The sequence below is a fragment of the Dunckerocampus dactyliophorus genome, chromosome 12 (assembly GCF_027744805.1).
Source record: "Dunckerocampus dactyliophorus isolate RoL2022-P2 chromosome 12, RoL_Ddac_1.1, whole genome shotgun sequence".
In the NCBI taxonomy this organism is placed as follows: domain Eukaryota; kingdom Metazoa; phylum Chordata; class Actinopteri; order Syngnathiformes; family Syngnathidae; genus Dunckerocampus; species Dunckerocampus dactyliophorus.
In genome coordinates this window covers 28,456,950-28,472,691 of record NC_072830.1, presented here as the reverse complement: position 1 = coordinate 28,472,691, position 15,742 = coordinate 28,456,950, and the positions used below count along the sequence as shown (strand labels likewise).

Here is a 15,742-nt window from a genome sequence, read left to right as displayed (position 1 = left end):
CACTTATATTGAAAGTCCTCCCTGCCTCTCACGCCACCCCTGACAGTTCACCGTGCCCCCCCCAGGGGCCCCCGCCCCACTGTATGAGAAGCAGTGGGGAAGGTGGGCATGGGGGCAGGGGTGAGGCAGGAGCAGCAGAAAGAGCAGCGGCAAGAGAAAGACGGCAAAAGCCTGGGATGGAGGAGGGAAACACGGATAGAAAGGGAGAAATGATGGGCGTAATCCAGATTAAAACTGTGGGTTTTGGACAATCCCGAGTAAGGAGTGTTACGCTCTTGCCAACTCTCCACCCACTGCGGCTCTCTCGTGCCAAGCTCCAACCCAAATCAGCCACTCTGGCACATGCAGGGAGCCTCCATGACACACAAGCCTAGCACATGAGCCGCAGAGGAACATCCCTCACACATTCCACCCACAAGCACAGATATTCATCTCCCACCACAGCACTGAACCGACTCATAGTGTACATCCAAAATGACTTGCAGATTACAGAAAGGAAGGTAAAGTGAAGGGGCTCACTGTATACACCGGGGGGTCGGGGGGGGGGGGTGTCCAACCTTTGTCCACCGAAGGACGCATACTGAAAATGTAAGGATGCTGGAGGCCACTTTAGCTCAACAACAAAGCTTTGTTTTATTACGAGTTACTACTATCAACAATTCAGCTTCTTCTCTTTACATTTTACCCTCTTGCTCTTGTTTTTCCTCATTTTTGCTGGGTCTTCTACAGTGTGCCGCAAGCCAAAAAACACACAAAAAATAACAAGCTGCGGCCCACAAATGTCCCCCGGGCCGCACTTTGGATACCGCTGGTATAAATGGTAGTGACGGGAGTCGCATATTCCCTTTTAATGCATTCACTTGTAAAACCAAGTCAGTAAGTTAACAAAAACTACTTTTGGCTCTCAGTCAAATCTACGCAACTAAAATTGAAATGAAAACAAACACGGAAGAGAATTGAAAAAAATCTATCTCATCACGCCAATGTCGACCCAATACCGATATTCTCAGATTCTGCAGCCTCCTCCCCCGATGTTGGTCAAGTCAAGGTCTTTTGTTCCCCGAAAAGCAAAAAAAAATCCCATTTGTGGGTTACTTTAGTTTAGATACACACTTCTGACATCTGGGGAAAAAAAGGAATTTCCGTCTTCCATTTTCATTGAGCAGCAGCTGCCATGCATGGACTTCCTAAGTTGTGACGTGAGAAATCTCGTGGAAATATCACGAAGTTCTCAAACCTGACCATTCCTGAGAATTAGGAGTGGCATACAGATGAAAGCAGCGATAACTTCAAATCCGACCAACCTCATGATACGGCACCTCCACATCATGTACAACACGAGTATGACATTTCAAACATAAGTTGCAAATGTACAGTAAGACAGGGTCCCTCCGCCCAAAGTCAAACACACTCCCGCAATTTCACTTAGTTGAGGAGCTTGCAAATGGGATTAAGTGTGTGAGAGAGACCGTAAGTCTCAGTGTGAAAGCAATCTGTCTACTCACACTTGTGACGTTGACTGTAACAGTTTGGGAAGTGTGTGTGTACAGTATGTGTGTGTGTGTGTGTGTGTGTGTGTGTGTGTGTGTGTGTGTGTGTGTGTGTGGATGTGTGTGTGTGTGTGTGTGTGTGTGTGTGTGTGTGTGTGTGCCAGAGAGAGCATGTCTACGTGTCTGCTTTTGCCCCTGAGTGATGAGTAAATATAGTAAGTTTGCTTACGTGCACACTTGTTTATTTGGATGGCCATCTGGTTTTGTGTGTGTGTGTGTGTGTGTGTTTGTGCGAGGGGGGAGTGAATCAGATGTCTCCTTTCAGTATGTTGGTCCTGGCTGAGATGGTGTGCGTTTTAGCAGGGTGTAAGGTGTTTCAGGGCGCACTCTGCATTTTTTATTCATGTTGAGTCAATCAAAGAAGATGATACTGCCTCTGAGGAGCAGTTGTTACCACCACACACACACTCCAATGTGCTTGGTATTCTCATAGCCCAAATAAATCCTTGTTCATTAGAGGCCCCTTTGTTACGACGCAGCCAGTGACGGAAGCTGAACTGAGTGGGGTTAAGGAAAATAAATGAAGGCATGAGCAAGGTAGCGTTTTATTATAATGCTGCAGTGTAGTGAATGTGAACAAATGACTGATGAACTAAAATGTGCTGCGGATTATCAGAGGATTAGCATACTAGCACAACAATGAATCAAGGGACTATGTACAAAAAGGTAGGCTAACGTTGCACAGACATGGAGTTAGTCATCATGCTTCATAAATGCATGTAAAAATACTCCTTCATTCACCGCTTTGTACAACATTCATGATCCAAGCTGGCTTTCTATGCTGGTGGTGCCCCACGTGTTTCGGCTCAGCAACAGTGAGCTCTATGCCAAATTCAAATTGAATTATCATTCAATTAAATGTCAGCTCAATGCATTTTTATTTACATTTTCTTTCTTACTTGAAGAGCTGTAGATTGGGTCTGCCCCAAAGTCACTGAATATCAAGACACACGAGACCTTCGCTGTAAATGTTGTTCTTGTACGCATCAGATTTCTGGTTACTGTCATGCCTGCATGGGCATCATGGGGGTGGGGGTTCTACGTCTGCTTTTGAGCAGCTGTGTAATCACTGTTGTGGCTCCGGATGGAGCGTTCCATGCTGGCAAAGTAAGCGGGCGAATTTATCAGGGTTATCTCAGCTTTCCAAACAAGGCCTGTGGTATTTGAAAGAAGTGGACTTCATGGTGGCCTGCAGTCAAAGAATAAATAATAGAATGTCATTTCATTCTGTAGCATTGAAGCACTTCTGCAGCTTTGCCCAAACGTAGTGACTATAAATCAATATATCAAACTTATTATCAAACTTTGTTAGGATTAGGGTTAGGGGGTTAGGGTTTGGGTTAAGGGTTAGGGTTAGGGTTAGGGTTAGGGTTAGCTTAGGGTTAGAGGGTTAGGGGATAGGGCTAGGGTTTCCGGGTTAGGGTTGGGGTTAGGAATTACGGTTAGCGGTTAGGATAGGGTTAGTTTTGGGGTTTAGAGTTAGGGGTTAAGGTTTGGGTTAGTGTTAGAGGTTAGGGTTAGTGTTATCAAACTTATTATCAAAGTTATTTTCCAAAATATACTCAACTAAAATATAAATGCATGTTTTTGCTTCCATCTTTCACAATCTGAAGTCAAAGATCTAAAACTTGCACACAAAAGGCCTATTTCTCTCAAATACTGTTCACAAACCGGTCTCAATCTGTGTTGGTGAGCGTCCTCTTTTGCCAAGGCAACCGATCCACCTCACAGGTGTGGCATATCAAGATGCTGATGAGACTGCAGGCTGGCCACAATAAAAGACCACTCCACTGCAATATTGGATACATGTGCAATAATGATGACATGTTATGCTCATTACCACACCACTAATACTGCATACAGTACTTTACAAAAGTGCATGAGATGTTGTTTGACATACAGGTAAACTACAGTGCAGACCTCAGCCAACGCTGAAATGCAAAAAAATAAAAAGTGCATGGAGTGTATTATTTGCTTTACTTCCTGATTCATGGAGGACAGCAAACAGATCGTACTGCGTGGATGGTTCCTTTAATTCTTTTATCTGAGTCTTTACTGGGTGGACGGTTCCTTTAATTCTTTTATCTGAGTCTTTACTGGGTGGACGGTTCCTTTAATTCTTTTATCTGAGTCTTTACTGGGTGGACGGTTCCTTTAATTCTTTTATCTGAGTCTTTACTGCGTGGACGGTTCCTTTAATTCTTTTATCTGAGTCTTTACTGCGTGGACGGTTCCTTTAATTCTTTTATCTGAGTCTTTACTGGGTGGACGGTTCCTTTAATTCTTTTATCTGAGTCTTTACTGGGTGGACGGTTCCTTTAATTCTTTTATCTGAGTCTTTACTGGGTGGACGGTTCCTTTAATCCATTTGTCTGAGCGTTTATTCAGATCCTCACCAACATTCTCCTATCTCTACCGCACTACAAAGCTTTGTAGATATAACAGTTTTTTCATCCTTTTTGTGTAAACCTGCTAACTGGATGGATAAAAACAAAGCTAGTGGTGACCCAAGGCTTTTGCGCAGTACTGCACCACAATTAATGCTTCTATTAATACTTACTGATGCCACCATTTCCACCGTGAGTATTGTATGTCTGCCAATCACTGAGAAGACAGCAATAGTTTAGTGGCGATGTCACTGATGTCATCCTTGCAGAAGAGAGCTTGAATTGCTTTCCACGGCGGTGCGTGTTCGTATTGATTTTCTGACAGCCCACTCTAGATGCTGCCAGGTGATCGCTCATTTTGATGCCAAATGTGACTTCAGGCCTTTGACATCATCAGGAGTTTTGTTTTTCTTCTCAAAATAAAAGTGACAATCAAGACACACCTGGGAGGCGACTTCAAACTAAAAGCACGATGATAAGCATTTTGTATTGCGGACTGCTTTACATCAGAGTCATGGGAACATTTCGCATTAAAAATATAAGAACAGAAACACTTTTACATACACTATACAGGATTTGACGGAGTATATCCTTCTCAGAGGAATCTAACTTCTTTAAGAGTCTTCATAGAATTGAATTGTGCAGGCGTACTTCACAGTGATTTCATTTTCTGAAACACGTCTCTCGATCCAGTTGATTAAATGTCAGGAACTATTTCAAGATCATTTTATTAACTTCAATTCCTTGTTGGTTATTCTGGCTTCTGCACTGATGCGGTCCAGGTTTAACTACCCTCTGAGCATTACTCTACCAGTGACCTGCAAGGTGCTAATGCTAAACCTATAAGCCTTGCTGAGTCAAGGAGAAAGCTTCTCCTGGAAGGTGAACTTTGACCGCTTGCGTTTGTCTTTATCCATTCATCTCTTACTTTCTATTCCATGACAGACAGAATTTCTCACCTACTTGGTTGCATTCACAACTTTAACTGTGATGCCACTGGATGATTTTCACAAATCAACAGTCAAATAACAGTTGATTGGACAAATATTATTGCAATACGCAATGTACGTTTTAGACATATTTATTTAAGTTCCATATTTATTTGAAAGATATTGTCTCAACAAAATAGTCATAAAAAAATGATGACCAATTGTCAACTATTATAACATTTCCTCCTAATATTGGGGCCTTATGACTTCCGCATGAAAGGAATTGCGGAATTGACCAATAACGCGGAATGTCACGGGAGGTGACATGTGAATGAAATGATGTCATCGTGAGAAGAGGGAAAGTTTGTGTGGGGAAGTACGTCCCGGGCGGGCCGCTCAATCGCGGCACAATCTCATCACAAACACTACTAAACATGTCGAAACGGCGGCAAAAAAACGTGGTAACTCCTCTGTTGCGTGATACGGAGCATGAACGACAGCTAGGAATATATTATCAACAGCAACGATACATTTTGGAAAGCTGCACATATCTACAGAATGTGCTACAAACATCCGTATCAGAACAAAGTATAGTGAGAAGTATGAAAATCTGGACTACTACAATCAGTGAAATTATAAACTGGTTAGAGCTGGGTAGTGTTTTCCGTACCGCCGCTCACGTCTTGTCATTATTTTGGTACATTGCACTGTGTGTGACTGCAAGTGATTCTTAGATTAGAAGTAATGAAGGGAGACGCCTCACTCAGCCCTTGCATAATCAGCGCTTCACAATCATTGCAAATTGTATATTTACAATACAAAGGTGAAACTTGGAAATAATCCCTGACTGTGGACATACTGAGCTAGCAAGCTTGTTGCTCTGTGGAGCACGGTGTAGTTTGATCACGTCTCACTCACGCACCAATATCTGCATTGTCAGAAAAAATGATACCGATATGTATTTTTATGCCAAAATCTTCCGACCAATATTATCGGACATCCCTAATAACCAAAAGACAACATTTTGTGTTATTATCAATTATTAGTGTCAACATGTGAGCTTTTTCTCTTTACATTGTGCTTTTTTGTTTGAATTATCACATTTTTGCTGTTTTTTTTTTGTTTTTGTTTAATCCTATTAGTCACACATGGCCCTCGCACCGCACTTTGGACAATGAAGTATAGGGTGTCAGAAATAAAACCTTTTTTTTCCAGTATCTCTGTAGCACAGCTTCAATAAATAAGTCCAACATCACTAACTACCACTGGCAAGCTCTTGTAAAGCATCTTCTGGAATAAAACTATCTTTGAAATTGTTATTTTGCCATACAGTGGTGTGAAAACGTGTTTGCTCCCTTCCTGAGTTCTTATTCGTCACAGTTAAATGTTTCAGATCATCAAACAAATGTAAATGTTAGTCAATGACAACACAACTGAACACAAAATACAGTTTTTAAATGAAACTTTATATTATTAGGGGGTGAAAAAATCCAAAGCTACATGGCCCGGTGTGAAAAAGTGATTGCCCCCTAAAGCTAATAAGTGGTTGGGCCCCCCTTCGCAGCAACAACTGCAATCAAGCGTTTGTGATAACTTGCAATGAGTCTCTTCCAGCGCTGGGGAGGAATTTTGGTCCCTTCATCTTTACAGAATTGTTGTCATTCAGCCACATTGGAGGCTTTTCCAGCATGAAGCGCCTTTTTAAGGTCATGCCACAGCATCTCAGTAGGATTCAGGTCAGGACTTTGATAGGTGGACTTGCTGCTATGTTTTGGATCGTTGTCCTGCTGCAGAACCCATTCTCCTTCAGGATTTTTTGGACAGCAGAATTCATGGTTCCATTTATCACAGCAAGTCTTGAAGCAGCAAAACAGCCGCAGACCATCACTCTACCACCACCATATTTTACTGTTGGGGTGTTCTTTTTCTGAAATGCGGCGTGAATTTTACGACAGATGTAATGGGACACACACCTTCCAAAAAGTTCAACTTTTGTCTCGTCAGACCACAGAGTATTTTCCCAAAGGTCTTGGGGATCATCAAAATGTTTTCTGGCAAAATTGAGACGAGCTTTAATGTTTTTGTTCAGCAGTGGTTTTGGTCTTGGAAATCTGCCATGCACGCTGTCTTTGCCGAGTGTCTTTCTTATGGTGGAGTCATGAACTCTGACCTTAACTGAGGCAAGTGAGGCCTGCAGTTCTTTGGATGTTGTTGTGGGGTCTTTTGTGACCTCTGGGATGAATTGTCGCTGCGCTCTTGGGGTCATTTTGGTTGGCCGGCCACTCCTGGGAAGGTTCACCACTGTTCCATGTTTTTTCCATTTGTGGATCATGGCTCTCACTGTGGTTCGCTGGAGTCCCAAAGCTTTACAAATTCTCCTTAATAATAAAAGGTTTCATTTAAAAAACATGTTTTATGTTCAGTTATGTTGTCATTGACTACTATTTACATTAGTTTGGTGATCTGAAACATTTAAGTGTGACAACCATGCAAAAAAAAAAAAAAAGAAATCAGACACTTTTTCACACCACTGTAGACGGATACAGTCGATGCATCCATGCCTTCATCTGCCTCCCACCAGTGATTCCTAATCTCCCTATGGAGCATGTGAGGTCATTTTAATAACTGGCTTCTTACAGCCGCACAGTAAAGGCGGTGACATTACAGCCCACAGCTCCCCAGGGGTCATTACATATGGATAGTGGAAGAGTGAAAGCAGAAACAGTCAGAGATGAGACGAATGGATGGTGAAGGTCTCACTTTGGCGGCTGTAAGTGTCTCTTTTTAACAATCACTCAAGGGAATTGGACACAAGCAAAGCAATAGCACGGCCTATTTCTGGCATCCTGCCTTCCCTTTCCTTTCCTCTCCAACAAAGACAACACAGTGCACATTTGCCAGATCAGCTTCCTGCCGTACAAACAAAATCATCCATCACCTCCATGGGGGTTGTCAACGCTCCGGAGGGATTTGCAAAATAAAAGCATAATGATCTAAAGGTCATGTGACAGCAGAGCTGTGCCTGTCAACAAACACACAGAGGCACATGTAAACACCGCTCGCTGATTAACATTGGTTTTAGCTCGGTGTGGAACACGCACGCACAAGAACATGCATGCCTTCCTAGAGTGTGCGTCCTACAGCCCAGTGGATTCAGTCATGCAGACACGCAGAACAGGGCATGAAGACAACAACCTCGACTGTATAAGTACAGGCACAGTCACCTCGACATGATCAAACATTTTTATGGCCCTCAACACCTTATATACGAAATATGTATACTGTATATATACAGTGTATTTGTCTTGACTACATTATCACGTCCTAATCACGGCACTCAGGGTCATTTGCTTACAGAGATACTGTATGTTGTCACATTTTAACTGGAAGGCTATTTTACAACAATCCCGCTGCACCTGCGTGTGTGCTCTGAGTGCATACAGAAACGTGCACTGATTGATATATTTTGTGTTATGTGACATTATATCCTGTATTCATTAAAATAATGATTGCCATTTTACCTTATCTCTTTTATTATTTATTATCAAGTTATCTGTGTTATTACTTTTATGTCTTAGACTTTTCATACTTTCTGCTTTAGTATTTTTGCTTTCCTACTCATGTTACCTCCAATTTTTTTTCCAAATGTACGCTATGAATAAAATATATTAATATTATACGCTTCAAACTTGTTTTCAACCTGCATTATTTGTATCATTAGTTATTCATGTTACTTAATGCATTTTCCCCCAACAAATCCATCTGAAACTCAACAGAACAGGGTCATTCCGGAGATGTGAAAACAATAATAATCTACCTATGATAATAAAAATATTTCATTCACTGTGAGCGGCGGGGCGTATGATGTAATATGATGTAAAGTGAGGCAGAGCGCTACTTTAACCTACTAATATTGCGGTGTTGATATACTGTAAATAAGAAGGTTAATACGGATAATACCTGCTGTGTAAAGCACTGATGTCTTATTTTATGACTTTGAGCTTCTTAAGGTTTTAATTGCTAACTTAGCATTCCATTTGCAGTGACCCGTGAGTACATTTATACTGCAAACGGACAGGCCTAAAGACGTTTTCATTAAGTGTCCAGTCTTCTATCAAGCTCCACTTCCTATACCATTACTGGAGATCAATAACGGCCTGGTGGGAGGGCACACTTGCATGTTTAGCAGAGGCATATTGACCAATGATGGCTCACAAACAAGACTGAGGCCAATGCGATGAATACCACAGAGACATCGTGAGTCATGTGTTGACAGTGCTTAAGTAGAGAGTGCTTTATCACAGTTACCGACGGCCACGCTCCCACAGGTTGTCACAAGGTTTCACAAGAGTCGATTTACACTGGACCTGGACCACAAATACACAAAAGCTCTCTCGAACACAAAAACACACACTCAAGAAACCCCTCGACAGAACAGAAACCTATTTCAGCTTAAGTAAATGCAGTGAAGCCGCTCACGAACGCACTCTGTCTGCAGTTCCCGCTAACGTTACACAAACAGCAAGCACAGTGTGACTCGTGAAGGTTGTCATGGCATTGTCGTGGCTTGTTAGAACATGTGTTGCCCTGTTCTTTGCCTCTTTTCGGCACAACACCTTCACCAACCACTGCAATGAGCGAAAGCACAGCAGAGGAGTCAGAGGTTTTAGGATTAAGGAATTTTAAGGAGTGTTCACTAAAAAAAATACATCAAATGTAACTGGTGGAGCAGACCAGATTAAATGGTTTTGAGCTGAAGAAACACTTTCCTGCGGAAATGTGCTACATGGAAAATGATGCTAGGAATAGCTAAGCGCTTCTTTCCGTATTAACCTAACGTGCTGCACGAATGAAGTACCTCGCTGGCCACACCGTAAGACACACTTGCAAAATCAAATTACTTTTTAATACGACAGGTGCGGCAAAAAATCTTCCTTCACACAGACAGCTTCAGAATTCATCCATCCATCCATCTTCTATGCCGCTTATCCTCATTAGGGTCACGGGGGTATGCTGGAGCCTATCCCAGCTGACTTCAGGCGACAGGCGGGGGTACACACAGGACTGGTCGCCAGCCAATGGCAGGGCACATATAGACAAGCAAGCCACAGTTTAGAGTCGCCAATTAACCTAACATGCATGTTTTTGGAATGTGGGAGGAAACCGGAGTACCGGAGAACACCCACGCACACACGCACACACGCACGGACGCACGGGGAGCACATGCAAACTCCACACAGAGATGCCCAACGAAGAGCTTCAGGATTATTACTACTACTGTCAGTATTATTGGCGGTGTCACTAACATTAGTACTTTTGTTTTGCAATACATCTCATTGGATTGTGCCGGGGTCCCCAAAAGCGTAGCACGAAGGTTACGTTTTTTTTTATCTGTTTGTGTTCAAAATAACTTGAAAAGTTATGAATGGATTTGGACAAAACTTTCAGGAATTGTCGGAAATAGAATATGGAAGAACTGATTAAATTTCAGGGGTGATCCAAAATCCAAAATGTTGCCAAAATTCACCCTTTTCCCTCCAACTACCTGCTCCTACTGCCACATTTCTCAGCCGATTCAAGCCATTCCGGCATCAGACTGTTCCACACGTTCAGGACATCCAGGCTACCTACAGTATATTTACGCTGAAAAAAACTTGGAAATGTTCCCCAAATTATCGTGAAACTGCAATTACCTACTACTACTTCCTCATTTCTCAACCGATTCAGCTCATTCCAACATCAACTCATATTAACAAAATCAGGGCATTCATGCTATTAGCCACAGCACAAAAAAATCCCACATTTTTTCTTCCGGAACGCAAAATGCCTTTGATCTAAAGAGTTCTGGCTACTACTCTCCCCCGATTCAGATCGTTGCAACATAAAAGCATTCAACTAATTAAGGACATTCATGCCATTTTCCGAGTCCAAGTATTGGTTAAAAAGCACCGGCACTGGTAATACCGGCCCTGTATTTTCTTGGTATCAGCTCCATACCAAAATAGGCAGCATCACCCACCCGACACGGACTGCCGACAAAGAGCAACACCATATTTTGCGTGGCTCTGTAAATCTGAACATTTATTTGTTATTTTATTATTTTATTTTATTATTTATTTGTTATTTTCGATTCCTCTCTTGCTCATTGTTCACTGTAACATGGCATCTGATTGGCCAACAAAAATAAACCGCATTAAGAAGATGGGAGGATTGTGGCCTCCGGGTGTCCTGGGTCCCCCGCTGAGGTCATGACACACAGCACCATCTCGTGACGAGACAGTCCTCTTGGCTCCCTCCCAGTGCCCTGCAGACACGAGCCATGTGTCTGCTCGCTTGTCTGTGAGTAACTACTCCTCACTCCCTTTGCATTCACCTTGCCTCTTCCTCCGTCATCCACTCGCCATCTCCCACACATCCTGCAGTCTGTCAGCTCCACTCTTCTCTCAGCTGACTTCTCACTCTCGCTTTGCTTTTCGACTTTCCTCGACTTCCTGTGCAATTTGTGCTTTTCCTACTTAACTCCCTCATTTTTTTTTTTCCAATATCATTTTCACTGACAGCCTGCAGCAGTGTGACTAAACGCTGCGCTCCCGGTGTATCACGAAGGAAGGAAAGCGCACCAACATCATAGTAAAACCGGCCAATCGGATGACAGACATATGACCTCGACTTTCAAAGTACCCCTAACCAATAAGCCAAACTCTTACAGTAATTGCTACTGCGCGTGTGATCCAGTTAATTACATTCTATCAAATGAATGAAACGCGTAGGAATACACAAGTGATTCCCAACCACTGTGCCGCGGGAAATTGTTCAGTTTTACTTCATTGGTCCGTAAATAATTATTTATTTACTGCAAATAATGTTTAATTTATCTATGTCAGTAACGTACAGTGACAGGCAGAGCAATTAAACGCTCTTCCAGTAGGTGGCAGAGGGTACATACGGTCATCCCTCGCAATATCGCGTTGCCATTCTCTCTCCCTCACTATAATCAGCGTTTTTCAGAGATTAATTAGTTAATAAATGATCTGTTTCATGGTAGACTATGGTCTATTATTAGAAAAACAGTTCTCCTCCCGTTCCGCGTGGAAGTGGTAACTTTATGGCTTCTTAAGTTTAGAAGAAATACGTTAGAGGATGACTGGTTATCTTGCTAGCCAGCAGCCGTCTCGAGTCTCTGCAGCATCAGCGTTGCGTTGTAAACAATGAATAAAAGGAGTCTACTGGGCACCGCACACGGGAGGCGACAAACAACTGCGATTGGCGAACGAAACTCACCGCCAACGCGTAGCAAACCCTGCACACGGGCAGCGACGAGCGGCTGTGACCGGCTGCGGTCACGATCAACCTGCCATGTTGCCATTCATACATTTATGCTTGGTGGTGTGTCTTGAGATTATACCACCCATCGTTTTTCTATGCCACTTATCCTCATGAGGGTCGGGGGGGCATGCTGGGCATACTTTGGGCGAGAGGCGTGGTACACCCTGGACTGGTCGGCAGCCAGTCGCAGGGCACATACAGTCATGGAAAAAATGATTAGACCACCCTTGTTTCTTCAGTTCCTTGTTCATGTTCATGCCTGATACAACTAAAGGTTCCTTTGTTTGACAAATATAACAATGACGACAAAATAGCTCATAAAAGTTACATTTTTTGGCAGTACAATGCTATCGCTATTCATGTAAGAACTCAAGTGGTTTTGGTTATTATCAAGAAAACCATGGAAGTTGCTAGACATCAGTTCTTAACTTAAACTCTTATGAGCTGTATTTGTTATCATCATTGTATTTGCCCAAGCAAACAAATGTACCTTTAGTTGTAGCCAGCATTTCAATGACGGGTGGTCTAATCATTTTTTCCATGACGGTCAAGACAAACAACCATTCACTCTCACATTCATACCTGTGGACAATTTAGAGTCGCCAATGAAGCTAACATGCATGTTTTTGGAATGTGGGAGGAAAGCGGAGTACCCGGAGAAAACGCACGCACGAGGAGAACATGCAAACTCCACACAGAGATGCCCAACAGAGATTCAAACCCATGTCTTCCAGATGTCCAGACTGTGACGCCAACATGCTAACCACTTGGCCGCTTTGAGGTTTTTCAACTATGTGCCTTGGCTCATTAAAGGTTATAAGTGCAGCCTAGTTTTCTGTATCATGAATTGGTACAAAACCATGTTGACTTACGTGATAAAATGCCTTGCATGTATTCGCTCTGTGACTCAGAATTTGCACTAAACAGAGTGACTCAGTATGGTTTCATTTAAACTGCTAATTCATACAAGCTAATGAATGCATGCTGAATTTGCAGTATGTGCTAAGAAAATGTCCCTGACTAAATGTAAAATCATGTTTAATACTGACCGAGCTGATGTGCCTGTGGGGCTGAAGCGCTCCTAAATAATTCCCCCCCCCACTCCGCGGTCTTAGGAGTTACTCAAAGTAAAATACAACACATCGTAGCGTGTGGACGAATACACACATCACAACCGCCGTGACCTTCCACGAGTGACTCCTTCTTATTTAAATAATGTAATACTGGAGCGATGGGAAAGGGGGGGCGACTGTGTGCACACGTGTGAAGGAAAGAAGAGGCACTGGAGTATGAAAACAGCTGAGAACGTGAATGAAGGCAAGTGGACTTTAAAGGCGAGATGTCCTCATACTGCCCAGCTAACTGTGATAGCCAAAGCCTCTGCGTGGGCTAATAGTGTCTCTCCTGTTTGCCTAAATCTTCCATCATGTCACTCAGGAGGATTAAAGAAGCTAAAGCCCCCCCTGGCTCTGCCAACAGCCCCTTTGGACCAGGAATCACTTAACTGGAAGCAGGATTGGATCCACGCTCAGGACATGCAACAAGTACGCATGCATTTGAACACAAAGAACATGTGAGGACACGTGGAGTGTCGCGTACAAACGCTCACCTTCCTATCATCGTAGAGTGCTGCTGCACGGCGGCCTCCAAGAGGCGCTCCAGTATGGTCCATTCTCCCATGGCTGCGCTTTGGAGGCATCCACTGAAGAAAGGGACAATAAAGAAGACCCCAACCCTTTCAGTAAGGTACCAGTGAAGGTGCTTGAGTCCCTTCTTCTTCTTCTCCCACCTTGCTTGCAAAGGTGCGGTAGAGCAGCTTTGGGTGGTGTTAGGAACCTGAAAAAGCAGAGATGCTCAGTCACAAAACACTGTCCAGAATGTGTAGAACGTCTGTGTGTGTGTGTGAGCTCACCTGCTGCACCAGAGGGTCTTCCTACTTTCCTGTGAGTACACACACTTCCTGTCACACGCACACAAGTTGTCGTCTCCGGATGACTTTCAAGGAGCAGCCACAATTAGAGCCGACGTGCACCCCTCTCCCACAGAAGACCTCCTCAAACACACTGCGAGCATCTTGTCAAACCGGGGTCATGTCCACACGTTCATGCGAGCCTCAATTAAAAGAGATCCGCCTCCCTCTCCCATCCTCTTCATGACCTCCTCCTTCCTTCCCAGATCAGCGTGAGTGCTTCCCCCCCTCTCCTGGTTTTTGTTCAGGCAGCGGTGAAGAGAAGCATCCACCTCCTGCTCCCTCCAACAGTGTCCTCCGCTTGAAGCCGTGCGAGAGTGGCTTGGTGGTTTCTCCTCCCCTCCTCCACCTTTTCCTCTCGCTGGGAGTATTTCGCTTAACAAGAGGGTGCTCTTCTTTCTTGTCCCCACCTCATCCTTTTCTCCGTTCCCACTTGGTTCCACTCTCCGTTTGTACACTCCACCTGCAGCCTCTGCCTCCCTCTCCGTCTCTCAGAGTTAGTAGGCAGCCAGACCGAGCGTGTGTCTAGAGGATTACAGAAAGGATTCATCTCTCTGCTCCACCCCCTCCTCTCGCTCACTCTTCATCACCGTATTTATCCCCCAAGCACCCCCCCAGCACACACACACACACACACACACCTCATACAGTACCCATCTCTCAAACCACACACATGATTTTTTTGTTGTTGTTTTCGCCTCTTCTCATCACCTTCCCTCATGTTGTGAGCAGGAGCGTTAATGCCTCACTGCAAAGACCGTGTTGGCTGTTTACCCAATTCCAAAGGCATGCTGAGGCTATGCAAGGATACCGATCAGGCACACGGGAAGTGTGTGACACATGGCCATTGTGATGGAATGAATGAGAGTGTGTGTGTGTGTGTGTGTGTGTGTGTGTGTGTGTGTGTGTGTGAGACGACGCTGGATTTGGTGGTAGTCAACACTGTAAAATATATTCCCTAGTTGCATGCTCTCTAAAGGTGGGCGGATCAATATATTATCGATACCAGGGTAGCAGATGGGTCCCTCCATCGGCCATTTACATACGTTTTCCAAAAAGTTGGATTTCAATATTTTGTATGATAATGTGCCACCCAATTAAAATGGTTTACAAATGACAAACTAATACAAAACGTCCATCCATCTTCTATGCCACTTGTCCTCATTAGGGTCGCGGGTTATGCTTGAGCCTAACCCAGCTGACTTTGGGCGAGAGGCGGGGTACACCCTGGACCGGTGGCCAGCCAATGGCTGGGCACATATAGACAAACAACCAATCACACTCACATTCATACCTATGGACAATTTAGAGTCGGCAATTAACCTAGCAAACACGTCTCTAGTCCAGCCATCGTTGCAACACTTCCTCATTGTCACTGGACAGACCGCGAGATGCATTCAGGGACACTCGGAACATCACAACAAACTCTTTACTACGAGTTTATGTGTGGTCTAAATAAAGACAAAGACAAAGAAAAAGTATAAGTGGATATTCTTATCACTCACTTTGTAACTCTTAATTCAGAAATACAATTTGCTGCATTTAAGTATGCTCGGAAATCCCATAAAATAAACGCAAAAC

General features: G+C 43.6%; 1 protein-coding gene across 2 annotated transcripts in view; it reads right to left on the bottom strand.

Annotated features, from left to right (window-relative positions):
- The window catches only part of LOC129191020 (gap junction delta-2 protein), a 36,740-nt gene extending 22,022 nt beyond the window's left edge, over positions 1-14,718 (bottom strand). Inside the window, exons 1-3 of one of the 2 annotated variants that reach the window (XM_054793956.1) lie at positions 14,105-14,718; positions 13,982-14,028; positions 13,802-13,894 (exon numbers count right to left, since the gene is read on the bottom strand). In XM_054793956.1, the coding sequence (XP_054649931.1) occupies positions 13,802-13,872 (71 nt within the window). In that variant the 5' untranslated portion in view covers positions 13,873-13,894; positions 13,982-14,028; positions 14,105-14,718. Of the gene's footprint in view, positions 1-13,801; positions 14,029-14,104 lie in introns of both variants that reach the window. The other variant, XM_054793955.1, reaches the window with a different exon arrangement.
- Positions 14,719-15,742: the final 1,024 nt, after the last annotated feature.